This window comes from Syngnathus leptorhynchus, chromosome 6 (assembly GCF_054491065.1).
Source record: "Syngnathus leptorhynchus isolate UIUO chromosome 6, UIUO_Slep, whole genome shotgun sequence".
Classification (NCBI taxonomy): domain Eukaryota; kingdom Metazoa; phylum Chordata; class Actinopteri; order Syngnathiformes; family Syngnathidae; genus Syngnathus; species Syngnathus leptorhynchus.
Genome location: NC_141200.1, coordinates 13,438,399 through 13,455,469, shown reverse-complemented (window position 1 = coordinate 13,455,469; position 17,071 = coordinate 13,438,399). Strand labels below are relative to the sequence as shown.

Genomic DNA, 17,071 nt, shown 5'->3' with positions numbered 1-17,071 from the left:
TGGCTTGTGGGCTTGGCCTGCCTGCGGCTTGGACTCCGGCTTGGAGCAGGTGGACCAAACGTCCATTTTTCTCCTCACTGGAATCCACTGGCTATTGTCAGTAAGGCGACTGATCATTTCTTTTCTCCTGAGCGCAATCGCCGCCGCGACCCTCAGTGAGGCGATTGTTTTTCGCTCTTTCTCTCCAAGATGTGGGAGGCACTCGAGTGTTCTATTCTCATCCTTGGCGTATATTGGCCATGCGCGTCAGGTAAGCAATTGAGTCAATTCAAAAGAGTCAGTTGGACAGAGTTCATTGCTAAAACAATACCGCTGTCGACAACGTGATGAAATGTACTGTACTGTGAGTTAGCATGACTGCATCTGCTTCTACTCTTGTCAAAACATTCCGGTGCCTGAGATCAAAACACTTCATTGCAATGTATCCAATTCTGACCACAAAGACTAGCTCTTATGAACTTTTGAATTATTCGGATGCTGTTGCTGTGTACAATTTTGATGATGTCACTCTTGTTCGAGATAAGCACAATTGCTTCCTTCATACCGTTGCCAATCTTGTTCTTTCCATTACGTTCGTCCAAATGTTATCGTGGCTTTTTAAGGTGCGTTTATCATTTTTCGTTTATGTTGGCTGCTGGTCTGTCAGAATATAAGAACAACTTGACTTTGAAATAATTACAAAGGGCCTCATTCAAAGGACACTCACTCAAACGGACGAGCGCATTTCGGTGGTCTGAGAGACCTCTAGTGGTTGATGTGAGAAATAGGAATGGCGGGCGACGGACGGCAGCAACACGTTTCAAACGTCCGCCATTTCTCCACGCCACATAACGATACAAAGTAACACGAAAACAACCAATCTACGTATAATGCAACAACAAAAACAACAAGCATGTAGTAAGTAACTTTTTTTGTTGGCCATGAACCCTGCCGAACTTGCTCCACTTCATATGAACTTGAACACGCACGCACGCACACGCACAGCGTCAGCACACTCTGCACGTAACACTCCCAACACTCATCATCATTAGGAACAATCATTTCTTACAGCCCTGTGCAATAGATCATGACTTATATGATCTAAGTGTAATTCATCAGTGAATACAGCCCTTAATACAACAGATATTTCTGATCTTTAATCGGTATTCATATTATTGATACATATTATGAATAATTACTTCTTACAGCCCTTTATACAATAGATAGTTCTTAGCGCCTCTATTCTAAAAATATTTCTCGTTTTTTTTTCATCTCAATATAATAATTAAAAATGACATACATTGTAATGAAATTCTAAATGATAAATAATCATTATAATTTAACACTAATAATTCCTTACAGCCCTTTCTTTCTACAATAACTATTTCTTCATGAACAAAAATGTCTCCTGAATTAGATGATCAAAAAGCTCATCAAAGAGACATCAATTAACACACAAATCCATATGATGATTTATTTAACTTACGAGCAAAGATGATTTGTCTTTGCGATTTATTTTGCCAGCCTCATCTTTCACCATCGGGACAATAATCGAAAAGGTATGCCTGACATGCCTGATTTCTTCGGCTTTGATCACAATACGGTTGACTTCCTGTACAGCAATAATCACACCTTCCTCCTGTTTGTTCTGTTATCGCACACAAAAAGAACTTGCGACACACTTGCTCATATTTCTGCCTGCCACGAGTGTTCCATTTGCATCATCTAAATGTGTTTTCACTTAGTCGTCATTCATTTCTTTTTCCTAATGAGTTTCTCTCCGAAAAATTTCGTTCTTTTTCTCCCAAAATTCATTTCTTTTTCTCAATGAAATTCTTTGCAAAATTCAGCCCGACTTTTACGAGAGACTCTTATTTTTAGTGGGTGTTCATCTGAAGATTGCATTGGATTCAAGGGCACGAGCTTCTTGAGATAAGAAGAAGAGTGGACATTGCAACTGTTGCAATCTTACAGTCAATTGTAGTGTGTCAACTTTAGCACTCCCCAGTGGTGAAATGTGCGATGACCTGATTTGGGGTTACGTCGTTGGTCATCGATATGCCTGAAAAGCCACACGTGCGTAACTGGTGGGTGAAGATGAAGTGCTTACACTGTGAGTTTGAGTCCGATTCATTTTCTCTCTCATAGTACCTATGATGAGAATGACAGGCATCTTTTCACTTGCACAATTGGTGGCTGACGACATACTTTGTTTGCCCCGCTGTACATCTGAAGCTTCATAGCAGAACTTTGGGGCAATTGGGTGCAATCTCATGTCATGATCTATGTACATGTCATCAAGATGAATGATGTTGTGAAGAAATAAAAGTGAATCAATCAACCTATCAATCCTTGGCAGGCACAAGTGATGCTTTGATGCAAACAATCAGCAGCTCAGCCCAAAATGAAGGACAGGCAAGTTTTTGGAAGGGACAATGGCCGTTGTCCACCCCCCGACAGAATCCTCGTGAATTTGGTTGCCATGCCCCCAATGAAGAGCGAGCGTCGAGTAAAAACAGGCCATCGGTGTGCTCTGATCTGTCCGCCTGTTCCCCAAATTATGCCCTCAGCCAACCAGTGTGCTTCCGGGTGGGCCAGGCACGGCACCAGCTGCTACAAGAAGGTGGAGGTCCCCAACGGTTGGCTGGGTGCCTGGCACCACTGTGTCTCCGAGGGCGGCAACCTGGTCTCTATCACCTCCTCGGCCGAGGAAAGCTTTGTGAAGGCGACCATGGGCACGGACACCCGCTTCTGGCTGGGACTCTCCAACCAGGTGAGACGGAAGCGGAAGTGGACTCTGCGGCGACAACTGGGACTGTTGTTCTTTTTCCCCCCCAGAAATGCGACGACTTCTGGTGTCGCTTTGAAGGCGGGAGCCAGAAGCTGACCTGGTCCGATGGCGAGACAATGACACACACCAACTGGGCCCCAAATCAACGCGAAAGGTAAGAAGTCAGTCACATCTTTGCATGCTGTTATCAAGCGGACACGTTGGCATAAAGGTTCTGGAACCAATTTTGACCACTCAAGGAAAAAAAGGAAAATGTGTGAAATGTTTTTTTTTTTAAATCTCCCCCAACAGCGCCGACGTCGCGTCCTGCGCCTACGTCAACCAAAATAATTGGAGGGATCCCGCCAGGAAGTGGAGGTCTGTCTCCTGCGCTTCCTCCTTGGCCTACGTGTGCAAACGGCCGCTGAGTAAGCCTGCATGTTTGTAATTGGGTTGACTTTGAAAGGAGAAAAGCTCAAACAGGGTCTTTTTCTATGCAGACGGCCTGACCCCCAAAAGTGATCTTACTATAGTGAAGAGTGAGTTGCAGCACGCCTATTTGCACCATCTCGTCATGGTTTCCTCCTCAATGTTTTTCTTTGTGGCCTCAGCTTCTGACTGCGACGATGGCAACTTCCTTTATGGCGATCATTGCTATTTTTTTTTGGCCCCGACTTTGGAAACTCATGAGGATGGCGAGAAGTTCTGTCTCGCCCGGGGAGCCCACCTGCCTCACGTCCACTCTGAGCAAGATGTCAAATTCCTGTCTGGTAAGCACCAAGAGGAACCGCCGCAGTCGTCTCTTGGCTGAAGCTCTTGTTCTCCCTCCTTTCATCAAGATCACTCTCAAAAAGCCTGGCCTTGGTTGGGACTCAAGAAGAAGGGCAACAATTACGAGTGGAGTGACGGAACAATAATTGTAAGTGAATTGCTGGAGGCCTTTGGAAAAGTCGGTTTGCAGGCATCCGTTTTGTCTTGAGGCATCGGGCAGTACATTACACATTTTTGGCGCTCTGATTTTAGAGACAGTGAGGAGGCAGTTAAGATGTCCAGGAAATATCCTGGACGGTGGCTCTGGTTTGTCTATAGGTCTTCAGGGTTAGTTGCATTGTGCACGAGACCTTTGGCTTGGCCGAGAGGGCACATTTCATTGCAATGTTCATACTCATTTGAAGTGAAGCCAACAAACCAAACCGAAACTTGAATGAGAGAAGGTACGCCATGAAGTCAGGAAAAGCGGCAGGAAGACGACCAGATCAAATGCAACACGCTAACGTTCTGTCCAAAATCTCGTCCACAGGACGACGGTCTTCGATCCTACGACTATCGTTACGGTGGTGACTGTGCAGCAGCAGATTCTGATGGACGGATCCCCGTCAACCTTATATGCGGAATGCGGCTGTCAGTTATCTGCCAAACAGGTGCTAACGTCGCTCCCGAGCGCTCCTTTTGGACGCGCGTGTCAAGCATTTGCTCATATTTGCTCCCCTTTTCCTGCAGCCAAGCGCGCCGGAGGGCGTCCACAGCTGCCACCATTGGTCGGCCAACCTGGTAGGTGTCCAGCACTGGCGCCGTCTTACACTGTCTTACGTAACGCCGTCTTATGTCTGGCTCGCAGACTGGACTGAAAAATGCGACTGGTGGCTGGACCACCCCTCCGGCGACTTCTGCTACCTGATCATCCCACAGCCCACCAAGACCTGGCACCAGGCGCAAGACCACTGCCGAGCCCAACAAGGAAACCTGCTCAGCATCGCCGACTTCAAAGAGCAGGCCTTCATAGAGGGTAGGGGGCCATGAGATCTATTGGCCATGAACAAGTTATGTTTATTTTGCACATATTTAAAACACGGAAATAGGGAAAAAAACAAAACTTTGAAGTGCCATATCTAAGTCACCCGAAACGAAAAAAACAACAACCCAAAAACCTCGACAACAAAGAATGCTCAAGTATGTGGAAGCAGAGCTTTTTAGATTCCCACCCTAATCCATTCAACAAATATTTCAACATGTAAATCAATAAAACAGAAGTAGACACTGTTAGGGATATTCTGACTCTTAACTTATTTTGCAAGAACCACACGGGAGACAGTATGCCCTTTGAACACTTGCAAGTGGAGAGTTTGTTCGTTACCGTAGATACAGCAATGTCCGAACAAAGTCTGCCGTTGGAGTCATGCAAGAGAGTATTTATTGAGAGAAGAAGGGTGGGGGTGAGAGTGGCCAAGGTGGGGGTGACATTTGACATGTGTGGTGGTCACCTCAGCAAATGGTTAACCACTTCAGAGGGTCCCAGTTTATTGTTTTACGAGGTTGTGGAAATAAAACCTAGTGGAGCCTTCCAGATGACTAACTAAACAACACACCATTTGGAAAGTGTCAACAACTGAATGGTTAAACTTTTCAGAGTCAAGGAAAGGTAAAAGGTTCAAACAAAGTTCATCATTCTAGTCTACATCCCAACATAATCATACGATCAAGAAAGTTTATAAACCCTAACATATACACACTACACTTTCAGATTCCTTTTTGCTTGTGTGTAGTCACTTTGTCTTTTTTCTCATGCATGTTAAGGTAACAACAAGATGTTAATAACACTTTTTTGAGCAGTTTTATGTGTGCTTGATTTTTTTGCTCATTTTCTAGACCATTGCACAATTTCACCCCACAAACAGTTATATATATATATTTTTATGGTTATTGAGACTTTTCCACTCCTTCTCAGATGATAGCCATCCTGCCTGGCTTTACATTAAAAAAAAAAAACAAGTAAAGAAAATGTGTCTCCCGCTTGGAAGAAGGTCATATCTTGCTGTGTGCATCATAGTTTGAGCTGTCTTGTGTTTGATCAAGATACCTGAGTGTCAAAAGTTTCGTCTGGTATTATAAAAAAGTGCGTTTGTATCTCCCTGTTATTTTTCTTATTGCTTGACTTATTCGGTGTTACCCCATATTTCCACACAGTCGTTCAGATATGGCAATCTGAGTTTATGTAGGTATCTGGAGTCCGCAATGCTTCGGAATTGCAATAACCTTTGACATTTTTGTTTTTACATGATTGTTGTGTGATTTCCAGCAGATTTTTATTGTCAACAGTCACACCCAGGAATTTGATTTCAGAAGCTTTTTTCATCATAAGATTGTCAATTTTCCCTTCCAAATGAGGCTCGATATGTATACTTTGCAAATCATACGAATTGTGTTTCACTCAAATTCAGCGACAATTTAACTATGTAGTATTCATTTCTGTTGTGGTTGTTTCCATAAGCTGCTGTAAATTGTCCACAGCGCAATAGATGTTTGTATCATGAGCAAAAAAAAAAAAAAGCATTTCATTATTTTTGATGTTGAGGTTCTCCACATGTTATGGGCAAAAAGTCTTCTCTCCAATTTTTACAAATTGCTGCCTGTTGATTACGTAGCTCCTCACCCAGTCCAGGCCGACCCTTCTGATGCCATGATTTATTGTGTCAAATTCTTTCTTTAAATCTGTGAAAATACCCATCACCTTTTTTTTGGTGTGTGTGTGATGCTCTCTCTAGGATCCATTAGTGCCATCGATGTTGCTCTGCCCCCCGATCCATATTGACTTTTTTTTTCTTTATTCAACAAAGTTGTCTAGTTTTCCTGTGAAACTTTTTCAAGGATCTCGGAGAACTGAAAGAGTAGAGCGAGAGAATGGCGTGTAATTAGTCTATCCCCACATTTCTACAGTGGTAGTAGCTATATTCATGTCCTTTGGAACTCTACCAGATGTTATAGACATAATGCATATGTGAGTCAATGGTTCTGCATTTTCATCAAGAACTTTTTGATATGATACACATGTCAATATCATGGTAATCAGTTGAGGTTTTACTTCTCTGGACCGAGGAATATATAGATTTGTTCCCCCGACCGAGTCTGTCCGGATCCTGTGTTTTTCCTGACAGCTGGCAGGTCCCACATTGCCCCCCCCCAAAAAACAACTATTAAATTCATTGACCACCGCTTTCATATATTGCGTATCGATCGCTCGATTTCAATACAATAAGCCGGGTACTTTGTGTTTTTAGCTCCACTGTTTAATACCTTCCTACCACATCCCCTTCGTATTATTTTCATATCTCTCAGGTTTGATCGTACAGCAATCCCTCGTTTATCGCGGATAATTGGTTTCAAGACCCCCTGCAAAGTAGTGTCACCCTTTTTTTTTTTCAAACATACATTTGTGCATCAGTAAGTGTATATGAAAGCATATAGGTGCATATGTTACCATTAGAACATTAACTAATAGTTAAAACGTAGTATACCACACTGTTATTGCTGGTTTGGTTTTGATACTACTTCTCGTCAGCTCGGCTAACATCCCCCTATTCTTCTCGCATGTTCTCTTTTGATCCACAGGTCTCGTCAAGAGTCAGGCACAAGCGTCCTCTCTGTGGTTGGGCGCCGATGTCTCACTCGATAACGATGACGGCAAATGGACTGACGGATCCTCGTTCACGTTCAAGCGCTGGAGTGAAGGTCGGTCGGAGACGGTTGTCTGCTGCATTTTGGAGGAACGGAGGAGCACTGACATCTTGTCTCCCTCCCTCCAGGTGACACCGAAGGGGGGCATTGTCTTTCCTTGCTCACTGGCAGCGGCGACTGGAAGTACGACCCGTGCGGCAACAAGAGAGGCTACGTCTGCAAGAAAAGAGGAAAAGGTAAGTGAGGCATGACGCCCCGTCCGCCGACCGTTATCGCCCCTTGACGTCCGTCTGTGCCTTCATGTCTGTCTTTTCTTTACCTCTTGCAGGACTGAAAGAATCTTCGCCGTCTGCTGACAGTAAGTCAGGTTGAGCATCAAACAAATGATCCTGGAGTCACACCATGCCAACCAACAAATTCTGTGCATTTCTTGTTCATTTGTATGAAGTACTCAGCCACGCGTTGAATGTTTTTTGCATCGTCTTAACTTGTACAGCGGCACTTTGTATGCGGCCGCGGTTGTTTCTCAAGCGGGAAGGTGAATTTTCCGGAATAATTTTCAAAAAATACAAACGTCTCTGATGCCACTGGGCTGAGCTTGACTAAGTCGAGTCAGTCCCGGATCTTCCAATTTGCCCAACCCGACAAAATCACCCACTGTTAAAAAAGGTGGACTGCAGGGCAAAAACAGGAGTCTGCTCTGATCTGTCCGCCTGTTCCCCAAATTGTGCCCTCAGCCAGCAAGTGTGCTCCCGGGTGGCTCGTGCACGACTCCAGCTGCTACAAGAAGGGGGCCGACCCCAACGGTTGGCTGGGGGCCTGGCACCACTGCGTCTGGGTGGGCGGCAACCTGGTCTCGATCACCTCCTCGGCCGAGGAAGACTTTGTGAAGGGGACCATGGGCACGGACACCCGCTTCTGGCTGGGACTCTCCAACCTGGTGAGATGGAAGCGGCAGTGGACTCTGCGGCGACAACTGGGACTGTTGTTCTCCCCCCCCCCCAGAAATGCGACGACTCCTGGTGTCGCTTTGAAGGCGGGAGCCAGAAGCTGACCTGGTCCGATGGCGAGACAATGAACCACACCAACTGGGCCCCAAATCAACGCGAAAGGTAAGAAGTCACAACTCTGCATGCTGTTGTCAGGCGAAGGTTCTGGAACCAAGACAGACACTTGGGGAGGAAAAAAGAAAATAATATTCCTTTATTTTTCTCCTGACAGCGCCGCCGTTTTGTCCTGCGCCTACGTCAACCAAGGGGGAACGGGTCAGGCTGGGATGTGGCGCTCTGGCTCCTGTCATTCCTCGTTGGCCTACATGTGCAAACGGCCCCTGAGTAAGCCTGCACGTTTATAATCAGGTTGACTTTGAAAGAAGCAAACGGGTCTTTGTTTTTTGCAGGCTGCTCAGAGGGACAGACGTGTTCCCCCAAACGTGGTCGTGCTGTAGTGAAGAGTGAGTTGCAGCACGCTTATTTGCACTTTGGCCATCTTGTCACGGTAACGTTTTTCTTTGTGGCTGTGGCCCCAGCTGCCTACTGCGACGACAACACCTTCCACTATGAGGATTATTGTTATCGTTACGAGAAGACGTCTAAAAGTTATGACGATGCCGAGAAGTTCTGTCGTGCCCGGGGAGGCCGCCTGGCTAGCGTCCACTCTCAGCGAGAGGCTCAATTTCTGTATGGTGAGCACTAAGAGGAACCGCCGCAGTCGTCATTTGCCTGAAGCTCTTCTTGCCCTGAAACTCTTCTTCTCCTTCCTTCTTTTCCTCAAGATCACTCGCAGACCTCACAATCTGCTTTGATGGGACTCAAGAAGACGACGGGCGACGACTACGAGTGGAGTGACGGAACAACCTTTGTAAGTGAATTGCCTCTTTTTCAAAAGCTGAGTTGGGAAAGTCCAAATTTGAACAGCCTAGAAATAAAGGGGAGAAATGCCGCTCAACGATTGGATTGTTTAGGAGGGGAAATGGGCAAAACATGGGCGCGAGTGAGCCAAGGAAGGGCGTTGGGAGTCCAATACACGCATGTCGTCCGCAGGAGTACAAAGAGTGGGAAAACGACACACCGGGGGACTGCGCATTCCCAAATTCTGTTGGGGAGTTGAGTGGCTGTAAGTGTGCAACAGCGCGGCCATTCTTCTGCAAAACAGGTGCAAACGTCGCTCCCGAGCGCTCCTTTTTGGACGCATCACCACGCATTTGCTGATACTTGCCCCCACCCCCCCCACTCCCTTCCCTGCAGCCAAGCACGGAGGGACTCGACAGCTGCCATCATTAGTCGGCCTAGTCAGTAGGTGTCCCGCACTGTCACTGTCTTATGGCGCACTGCCGCTGTCTTATGGCGCACTGCCGCTGTCTTGTGCCGTCTTACGCCGACGCCGTCTGGCTCGCAGGCTGGACTGAGAAATGCGGCTGGTGGCTGGACAACCCCACCGACGACTTCTGCTACCTGATGATCAGCCAGCCCACCAAGACCTGGCAGAAGGCACAAGCCGACTGCAAAGGGCGCGAAGGAGACCTGCTCAGCATCGCCGACTCGCATGAGCAGGGCCTCATAGAGGGTGGGCTGGCCGTGAATTTGCGTATGACTCAAGAAAGATGGCCAGCTTTGCTTGGTTGTTTTTTGTTTGTTTGTTTCACTATTTGTTGCAGTATTGTTTGCACTTTGTCATGGCTGTGCCACACCCATCAAGTTGTAGTCAAGTGTGAGTCGTTTTGGAATCTTGCATGTTCTCCTTGGGACCCAAAGGTATCGCCATGGTTCTGATGGGTGATGACGCCTCCCTGTGGTTGGGCGCCAACGCCTCCATCGAGGGTGACGGCGGCAAGTGGGCGGACGGATCCCCCTTCTCTTACCTCCACTCGAGTGCAGGTCGGGCTGATGCGATTGTCAGCTGCACTTTGGAGGAAGGGATGAACGCTCAGATCTTGTCCCCCCCTCCCTCCCTTCAGGTGACGCCGAAGGGGGGAAATGTCTTTCCTTGCTCACTGGCAGCAGTGACTGGAAGCGTGACAAGTGCGACAACATGAAAGGCTACGTCTGCAAGAAAAGAGGAAAAGGTTAGTGAGATGTGACGCCCCAGGGTGAGTGGACCTTCATCACACATTCTGGTTCCCGCTTCTAGGAAAGACAGCAAAACCCCAGCTGCTACATGATGGTAAGTCGCCTTCAACGTCTCTGTAAAAAAAAAAAGATGGAGAGAAGTCAACGGTTGTGCTCTCTCTCACAGGCTACAAGGAGGAACTTTTCTGCCAAGACGATTGGAAAGTCCTTAAATGTCCCGATGAAAGAGTCATCCGCATACAGTCGGCTTTCCATGGACGGAGGCGTAGCGACGTCTGTCCGAGTGGCGGCGCCAGATCACGCGGTAAGAATCCTCCAGTGGCATTGTTGATTTTAGATCGCTGTCCTGGAGCAGTTTCTGTCGCGAGGTTTCACACGCAGTCCAGTAACTCGTTTGTAATCTACAATTCAATATCAATAGACGCTTTAGTCATTAACCATTCAAATTCCCTTTGTCCTGCAACAAGTTGAAGTCAGTGGTGTGTTGTCACTTACAGATGACTGCAGGATGCAAGGGGCTCTCTCTCACTTTAGACGATTGTGTGACAAACATCAGATTTGCCCCATTTACCGTACGAATACGGACTCCTGCCCTGGTGTCTCCAAATACTTCCACATCGTCTACAGCTGTGAGGAGAAAGGTGGGCTTCACAAGGAAAGAATCCAACAGATCCCCAGAAAGAGCGTCGGCTAGGGACGGACGGACGGGTGGCCAGACGTGAGAATGAATGAAATGAGCGAGCGTTCCTTCCACTTTTTTGTCTTTCCTCAGTGTGTCTTGACAGTCTGGGCATCGCTGGCGGGACAATCCCAGACTCCTCCTTTTCAGCCTCTTCCTCTGAGATCAATGCCGAACCTCACAAAGCGCGTCTGGGGGGCAGCGGTTGCTGGATGCCGTCCGAAATGTGTATGTAAAAAAAAAAAAAAAATCACAGATCGCCGACCTCGGCCGTCGTAGTTTGGTATCCTGAGCAATGCAATGGAATGCCTTCCGCCCTCAGTCGGCAGCTGGATCCAGGTGAACCTCGGTCAAAGCTTCAAGGTGACGGGCATTGTGACCCAGAGGTGTATACACCATGAGCAAAGTTCCGCCAAACTTGAGTTGGAGTTCAGTATTGACGGAGTGACTTGGTATCGCCACCCAGAACAGGTGAGCGAGCGGTAGCCGACTCCAACTTTGTCATCCAGGCTGTTGTCATTCATTGCAAACGCGCGTGTGTTTTGTTTCCAGCCTCCTCTGGGGACGTACATGCTAACCAGGCTCGTGTTCGCCCAGTACGTCCGCCTCCTGCCAAGGTTTTTGGGCCTTCGCTTTGACGTCTTAGGGTGCACGCCTGACGACACCTCTCGCGGTGAGTACCGACGTTTGGAGTGCAGTGAAAAACCAGCAAGAAACAGGCTTTGATTGATTTGCCCTTCTGACCCGCAGACATCTTATGCAGCAGCACAGCCACCAGCCTCGGCCTGGACGGTTCAATGACGTGAGCCAAACCCGCCATCGGTTTTTCTTGCGGAAAAGCCCTCCTCGTAACTCAAGGTCTTCCGCAGGGTCCGGTGCCCGCTGGGCTGCGCCCAAGCCCACTACACGGTCTACGGAACACAGATCTACAAACAAGTATGTTAATTAGTGCACGACCCGCCAGCGGAGTTCTTGTTCTTTGTCTGAGATGTTCTCTGAGTGCAGGAGTCAGACATCTGCGCGGCTGCCATTCACTCGGGCGTCATTGAGAACGGGATCGGAGGAAATGTGACTTTGCTGAAGAGAGAGCCACAGAAAGCCTACAACGGCTCCACCAGGAACGGGATCATCTCGAGGTTGGCTCTCACTGCAGCGTCTATTTGAAGACGGCCGGCTCATTCTCACTTTACTGTCTGCAGCGATGGTGACAAATTGGCTCCGTCTCCGTCTTACACTTTTGCTGACACGGGTGAGTAGAATGTCCAGAATAGAAAGCGTATTTCATCACGTGACGCCATCTTGCGCGCAGAGCCGAGATGTTTGGGACCAGAATGGGAGGAGTTTGCGGATTTCTGCTACAAACGTTTTGATGAGAGAAAGACGTGGTACGGCGCTCGACAAGCCTGCTACCGTCTGAATGCCAAGCTGGTGTCCATCCGCTCCAAGGTTGAGCGGGATTGGCTGCAAGACCTCGTAATGTCAGGTGCGCGCTCGCCAAGCGTGGCAACTGCTTGGTCGCTGCCATATCTGGAAAGCAAATGAGAGCTGTTTGCAGCCCCCGGCGACACGTGGATCGGACTCAACGCCCCAGTGGTTCCCGGCAGATTCGTGTGGTCGGATCATCAGAAGGTGACCTTCACCAACTGGGCTCCGGGAGAACTTGCCGGCAGGTTGGAGAATTGCGTGGCCACCTTGAGCCAGGTGGGTGCGGAAAAGATTGACCCGCTCGCCGGAGACGAGTTTTTTTTTTTTGTATTAAAATCAATCTCATTTGGACTTTCAGTCTGGCAAATGGAAGATGATGTCCTGCGTGCAACTCAACGGCTACATGTGTAAGATGCCCACAGACCGTTATGCGCTGGATATAAAAGGCGCCAATGCAAGTGGCGTGTAATGATGAATGCAATTGACCTTGGATTATCGTTCCATTTTGCATTTTGATTGACTGATTGATGCATTACTATGATTGATTTACCATGATTTTGTCTTTTTGTTAGATTTACCATGCGTTATTACATTTTGATTGACTGATTGAGGCATTATGACGATTGATTTACCATGCATTAGTCTTTTTGTTAGATTTACCATGCGTTATTATTCTGTTTACTACTTCTACTTCTTATATTTCATTTACTTATTGTTAAATTTACCATGCATTATTATTCCATCTGTTGTTTTACCTTGTTTATTTGACCAAAAAAATAATAAAATAATAAAGACAATTGGTGTGTCACCTGTTTACTCATTTAATCGTTTACTGACAGGGCAATTTAATAATCTGGTCAATTTGATCATTCATTTATTTCGCCCGAGGGACGAGTATTAGTCAGACTTGCTCATGACGTCATTTGGATGCATTTTGTATTGCTCTTTGAAAAAAATGATTGTATCTTGCTTTGTAACAAATTTGACGTCATCAAATCCATCCATTGTCCTGAAGCGCTTATCCTCACGAGGCTGCCGCCATTTGGGTGCATTTTGTATTGCTCTTTGCAACCATTTTGAAAAAAAATATTGTATATTGATTGCTTTGTAACAATTCTGATATTGCTATTAATGTAATCAAATACATACATACATTGTCCTGAAGCGCTTATCCTCACGAGGGTCGCGGGTACCCCCCCGTCACTATTAAAAAAAAGTACATTTGGAAAGAATTTGCAGCATTTTGTCAGGGCTTTATGGTGGCTGGCTATGGAAGGTTAAAAGCAAAGGTTGGGGACCCCTGAGTGGGACGGACAAAATTAAGTCAGAAAGGAAAAGATGAGTGTGGGTTTGACATTTCATCCTTGGATTTGTGTTATTTGCAACCATATTCCGTTATGAAGAGCTCAATCTTTTAGTTTGACTTTTGTTAAAATTGTGTGTGTAGACCACATGATAACATTTCTACAATAAATCACACTCGGCGTGCGAAAGCACGAAGAGACTGAACAGAGGAGGTTGCTGACATAGCAAAATAATGTCTACTCCGGGGACAGGTAACTATTTGCTATTCAAACACATTCATGTCTTTCTCACCTGTCATATGAATTTATAAGTCAGAGAGAGTAATCAATGCAGCTTCTTTTGGTGTCTATTGTTATGCAAATGTATACGCTAATGTGTATGGCGCCACATCCTGGTGTCACATCCTGTCATCAGACAGGAAGGCGCTATCTTAGCTGGCCGAGATGGCGCCATCCTGGCTGACGTCATATTGGTTGTTGGTTGTTATGCTATTGTACATGTTATTGTATTTGGCGCCATTTGGCTGTCGTCATTTTGGCTGGAGACATGTCGAGGCATGTATTTTTCACTTTACTACGCCATCATTGCTGACGCCATATTGGTTGGGGTAATGTTCTCCTATTGTACTTGTTAATGTATTTGGCGCCATCTTGGCTGTCGCCATTTTATGCTGCTGGGCCTAGACGTCTCCAAGAGATGAGCTTCTTGCAGATAGCTAGGTGTTGATGCACTAATTTGAGTTTCAATCGTTTGCTGCTGGGCCTAGACGTCTCCGCGAATTGAGCTGCAAAAGAGCCTGCATCTACTGGCTCCGGGCCGTGGTCCCCCGAGCCGTCAATGTGTAAAACGATAAAGACAAACCTTCTCCACCAATCATTAGCTTTAGCAGAGTGTTTTCGTGTCACATGACCCCATAGGCGTGACCTTTTTCCCGCCAAGTTTGAAGTTAGTTTGGGACAGACGACCATCGATCATTTGAGAGGACGGGCCAGCGCAGGAGCTCTGATCAGCTTGTTCTGAGATGGTTAAAGGTAGGTAATGTTCGTATTTTATCAGTATAATAATAATAATACAATAAGTTTATTATAATACACTAAGGTTATTTGTAAAACATGATGTAATGTTTATGTACTGTGCCACAGATATCATCAGATTTTGCTGATGTTCATAATCCCTGTAAATACATGATTTATGAGTTTGTTATTTACATTTATATATTACTCTTATTTTCTACAGTTTATAAAACATTTTTTTTCATGCACCTACAGCCCCATTCAACGATGATCTTAGTGGGGCTTTTCTTACCCAATCAGACTACGGTGAGTGAGTGAGTGAGTGAGTGAGTGAGTGAGTGAGTGAATGAGTGAGTGAGTGAGTGAGTGAGTGAGTGAGGCGTTAATCTAGGATAGCTAATATAAATGCTACTATTTTGTGATTTATTTTATGTATGTAACAGATCTCATAGCCGCAGCCGAAGAGGATCCATCCATCCATCCATCCATCCATCCATCCATCCATCCATCCATCCATCCATCCATCCATCCATCCATCCATCCATCCATCCATCCATCCCAATAAATAAATAAATAAATAAGTAAGTAAATAAATAAATAAATAAATAAATAAATAAATAAATATTTTATTCAAGTGTACAATTAACCGCTCACCACTCCTGTTTTTTTTTGTTTGCGCCCGTTGGATTAAAGTGCTCGCTTTGCCTGCAGATATCATTGTATCTTAAAATGCTGGGCATGATATAAATCTTCAGGAGCTCAGGTTTTCAACGGTGCATCCACATGACTAGGCGAGTAGCCACAGGATAGCGCAAATTCCTTGACAACTTCTTTATACACGACAAAACGTTTACGGGGGATTTGCGCCACCTTGTGGCTAAATTCCCGGTCATGTGATACACGGTTATTTTTTTTTAGAGTTCCTGGAGTTTTAAATGATTTTTGACTGAAATGTAGTTTCATTGACTATTCAGCCACTTAAAGCTCATAAAATATGATTGAACAATTTTACAAAATATAAACCTTTGCTTCCAGTTTAAATTATCTTGATTACGGTTTCCTGTTAGCCATTGTGAAGAGGCCAGTTGTCATTTTATGTCACATTCCAAGGTTAGGTTGTGCATTAAAACGTTTCCCATAAATGCTCACAACCTTGTCGCAGGTGTAATCTGATGGAGATACTAAGTCTTAAAAATCGCTTATCTCTTGAACTGTTGTGACCGGTCGGTGACTCGTCGTTTTGTGATATATGAGTTGTTAAAAAAATGCTGATCCTTTACGCTTTTGTCCAGTTCATTCCGTCATAAGCCAGATCCCATAATGTATCAGTTGCTATACAGTTGTCGTTTCCCTTACTTTATGCTTTGTTGTGTTATGTCAACCTTTATTCTGTCAAACAGGCCTCCTGGTTACTCTGTGAAAAGTTGTCAGTGCGTCAAGCTTTCTTTCAGGTAGAATCTCTCGTTTTCTTAAGTAGCCATCCCTGCTTTCTGGGGACACTTGATAAAAACTTATACTTTTCAACTTTTGTATCATGTCTGCTTCTGAGACCCTATCTTGCTCCACACGTGACATGAACATCACCATTGTATAAGAGAAAGTAAATAATTTACTTCTACTTGGTTGTATCTTTATTGTCAGAATGGAATAAAAGACCGATGCTGACTATGCTTTACTGCATCCAAGATGTTACACACATGATAATATCAACACAATGGCGACGTGACTTTTCCTGCAGTTTTATTGATGAGGAAACAATTCAATCATATTGGGAGACATGTGATAGCGTGTGTATCCGGTAATTTGTGTATATCTCTGGCAATGATAAGCATTCAGGTAGAATATTAAACATCTCAAAATGTATCATCAGCACTTAAAAGTGAAAGTGCAATTATTTCATGTTGAGAAAGAGGAGATAGTATCACAAGTGCATGCCTGTTTACCGTTTTCTGTTATTTGTAGAAAATTCTAATGAAGAGAGCACAATTCAATGAGTAAACAGTATCTCAGAAATAATTTAAAGCAAATATGATTAAATGTGTATGTGGATAAAATGCAAGCAAAATCTTTATGAAATTTGAATTAGAACATCTTAGTTATCTTTGATAGTAGCATAAAAATACTAATATTGTCCACAGAGGTTATCAAAAACATAATTGAAAAACTATATATGTATGGATAGGTATGATGCCCATGCTCGTTTTGAGTGCTTGAAAATTTAGAAAAATATTCAGAAATGACTCAATGATCACACCCCAGAAGCAGTGTCCAACATGGGCCAAATTTTGCATTTAAATTTATTATTATTTTTTTTTTTATCAAAAACTGTCAGCAAAACAGGTTTTAAAACAAATATTTTTTTTGCTGTGACTCAATGGTT

The 17,071-nt window shown here is 45.1% G+C and overlaps 1 protein-coding gene and 1 long non-coding RNA gene across 2 annotated transcripts; both read left to right on the top strand.

Annotated features, from left to right (window-relative positions):
- The first annotated feature begins 29 nt into the window (after window positions 1–29).
- LOC147056074 (C-type mannose receptor 2-like) lies at window positions 30–13,170 on the top strand. The gene is made up of 37 exons (XM_085914370.1): window positions 30–250; window positions 2,550–2,752; window positions 2,818–2,924; window positions 3,062–3,177; window positions 3,250–3,288; window positions 3,361–3,519; window positions 3,589–3,668; window positions 4,050–4,170; window positions 4,250–4,300; window positions 4,368–4,535; window positions 7,136–7,255; window positions 7,330–7,437; window positions 7,530–7,559; window positions 7,939–8,141; window positions 8,207–8,313; window positions 8,423–8,535; window positions 8,601–8,654; window positions 8,730–8,885; window positions 8,976–9,061; window positions 9,244–9,355; window positions 9,448–9,495; window positions 9,599–9,766; window positions 9,955–10,077; window positions 10,158–10,265; window positions 10,331–10,363; window positions 10,436–10,573; window positions 10,767–10,910; window positions 11,042–11,176; window positions 11,271–11,419; window positions 11,501–11,621; window positions 11,699–11,750; window positions 11,818–11,884; window positions 11,954–12,084; window positions 12,148–12,197; window positions 12,258–12,431; window positions 12,504–12,649; window positions 12,732–13,170. The coding sequence occupies exons 1-37, from the start codon at window positions 190–192 to the stop codon at window positions 12,840–12,842; spliced, it is 4,092 nt and encodes a 1,363-aa protein (XP_085770496.1). The 5' UTR covers window positions 30–189; the 3' UTR covers window positions 12,843–13,170.
- Window positions 13,171–14,602: 1,432 nt separating this feature from the next.
- LOC147056073 (uncharacterized) lies at window positions 14,603–15,541 on the top strand. Its single transcript, XR_015066529.1, has 3 exons — window positions 14,603–14,709; window positions 14,947–14,997; window positions 15,135–15,541. It is a non-coding gene; the product is annotated as an uncharacterized LOC147056073 (long non-coding RNA).
- Window positions 15,542–17,071: the final 1,530 nt, after the last annotated feature.

Coding starts and splice junctions, on each gene's coding strand:
- LOC147056074 (XM_085914370.1), top strand. CDS start 190: ATGTGGGAGGCACTCGAGTGTTCTATTCTCATCCTTGGCGTATATTGG. Junction 11,622..11,698: donor GCCTGACGACACCTCTCGCG/GTGAGTACCGAC, acceptor TCTGACCCGCAG/ACATCTTATGCAGCAGCACA. Junction 12,085..12,147: donor AGGAACGGGATCATCTCGAG/GTTGGCTCTCAC, acceptor TACTGTCTGCAG/CGATGGTGACAAATTGGCTC.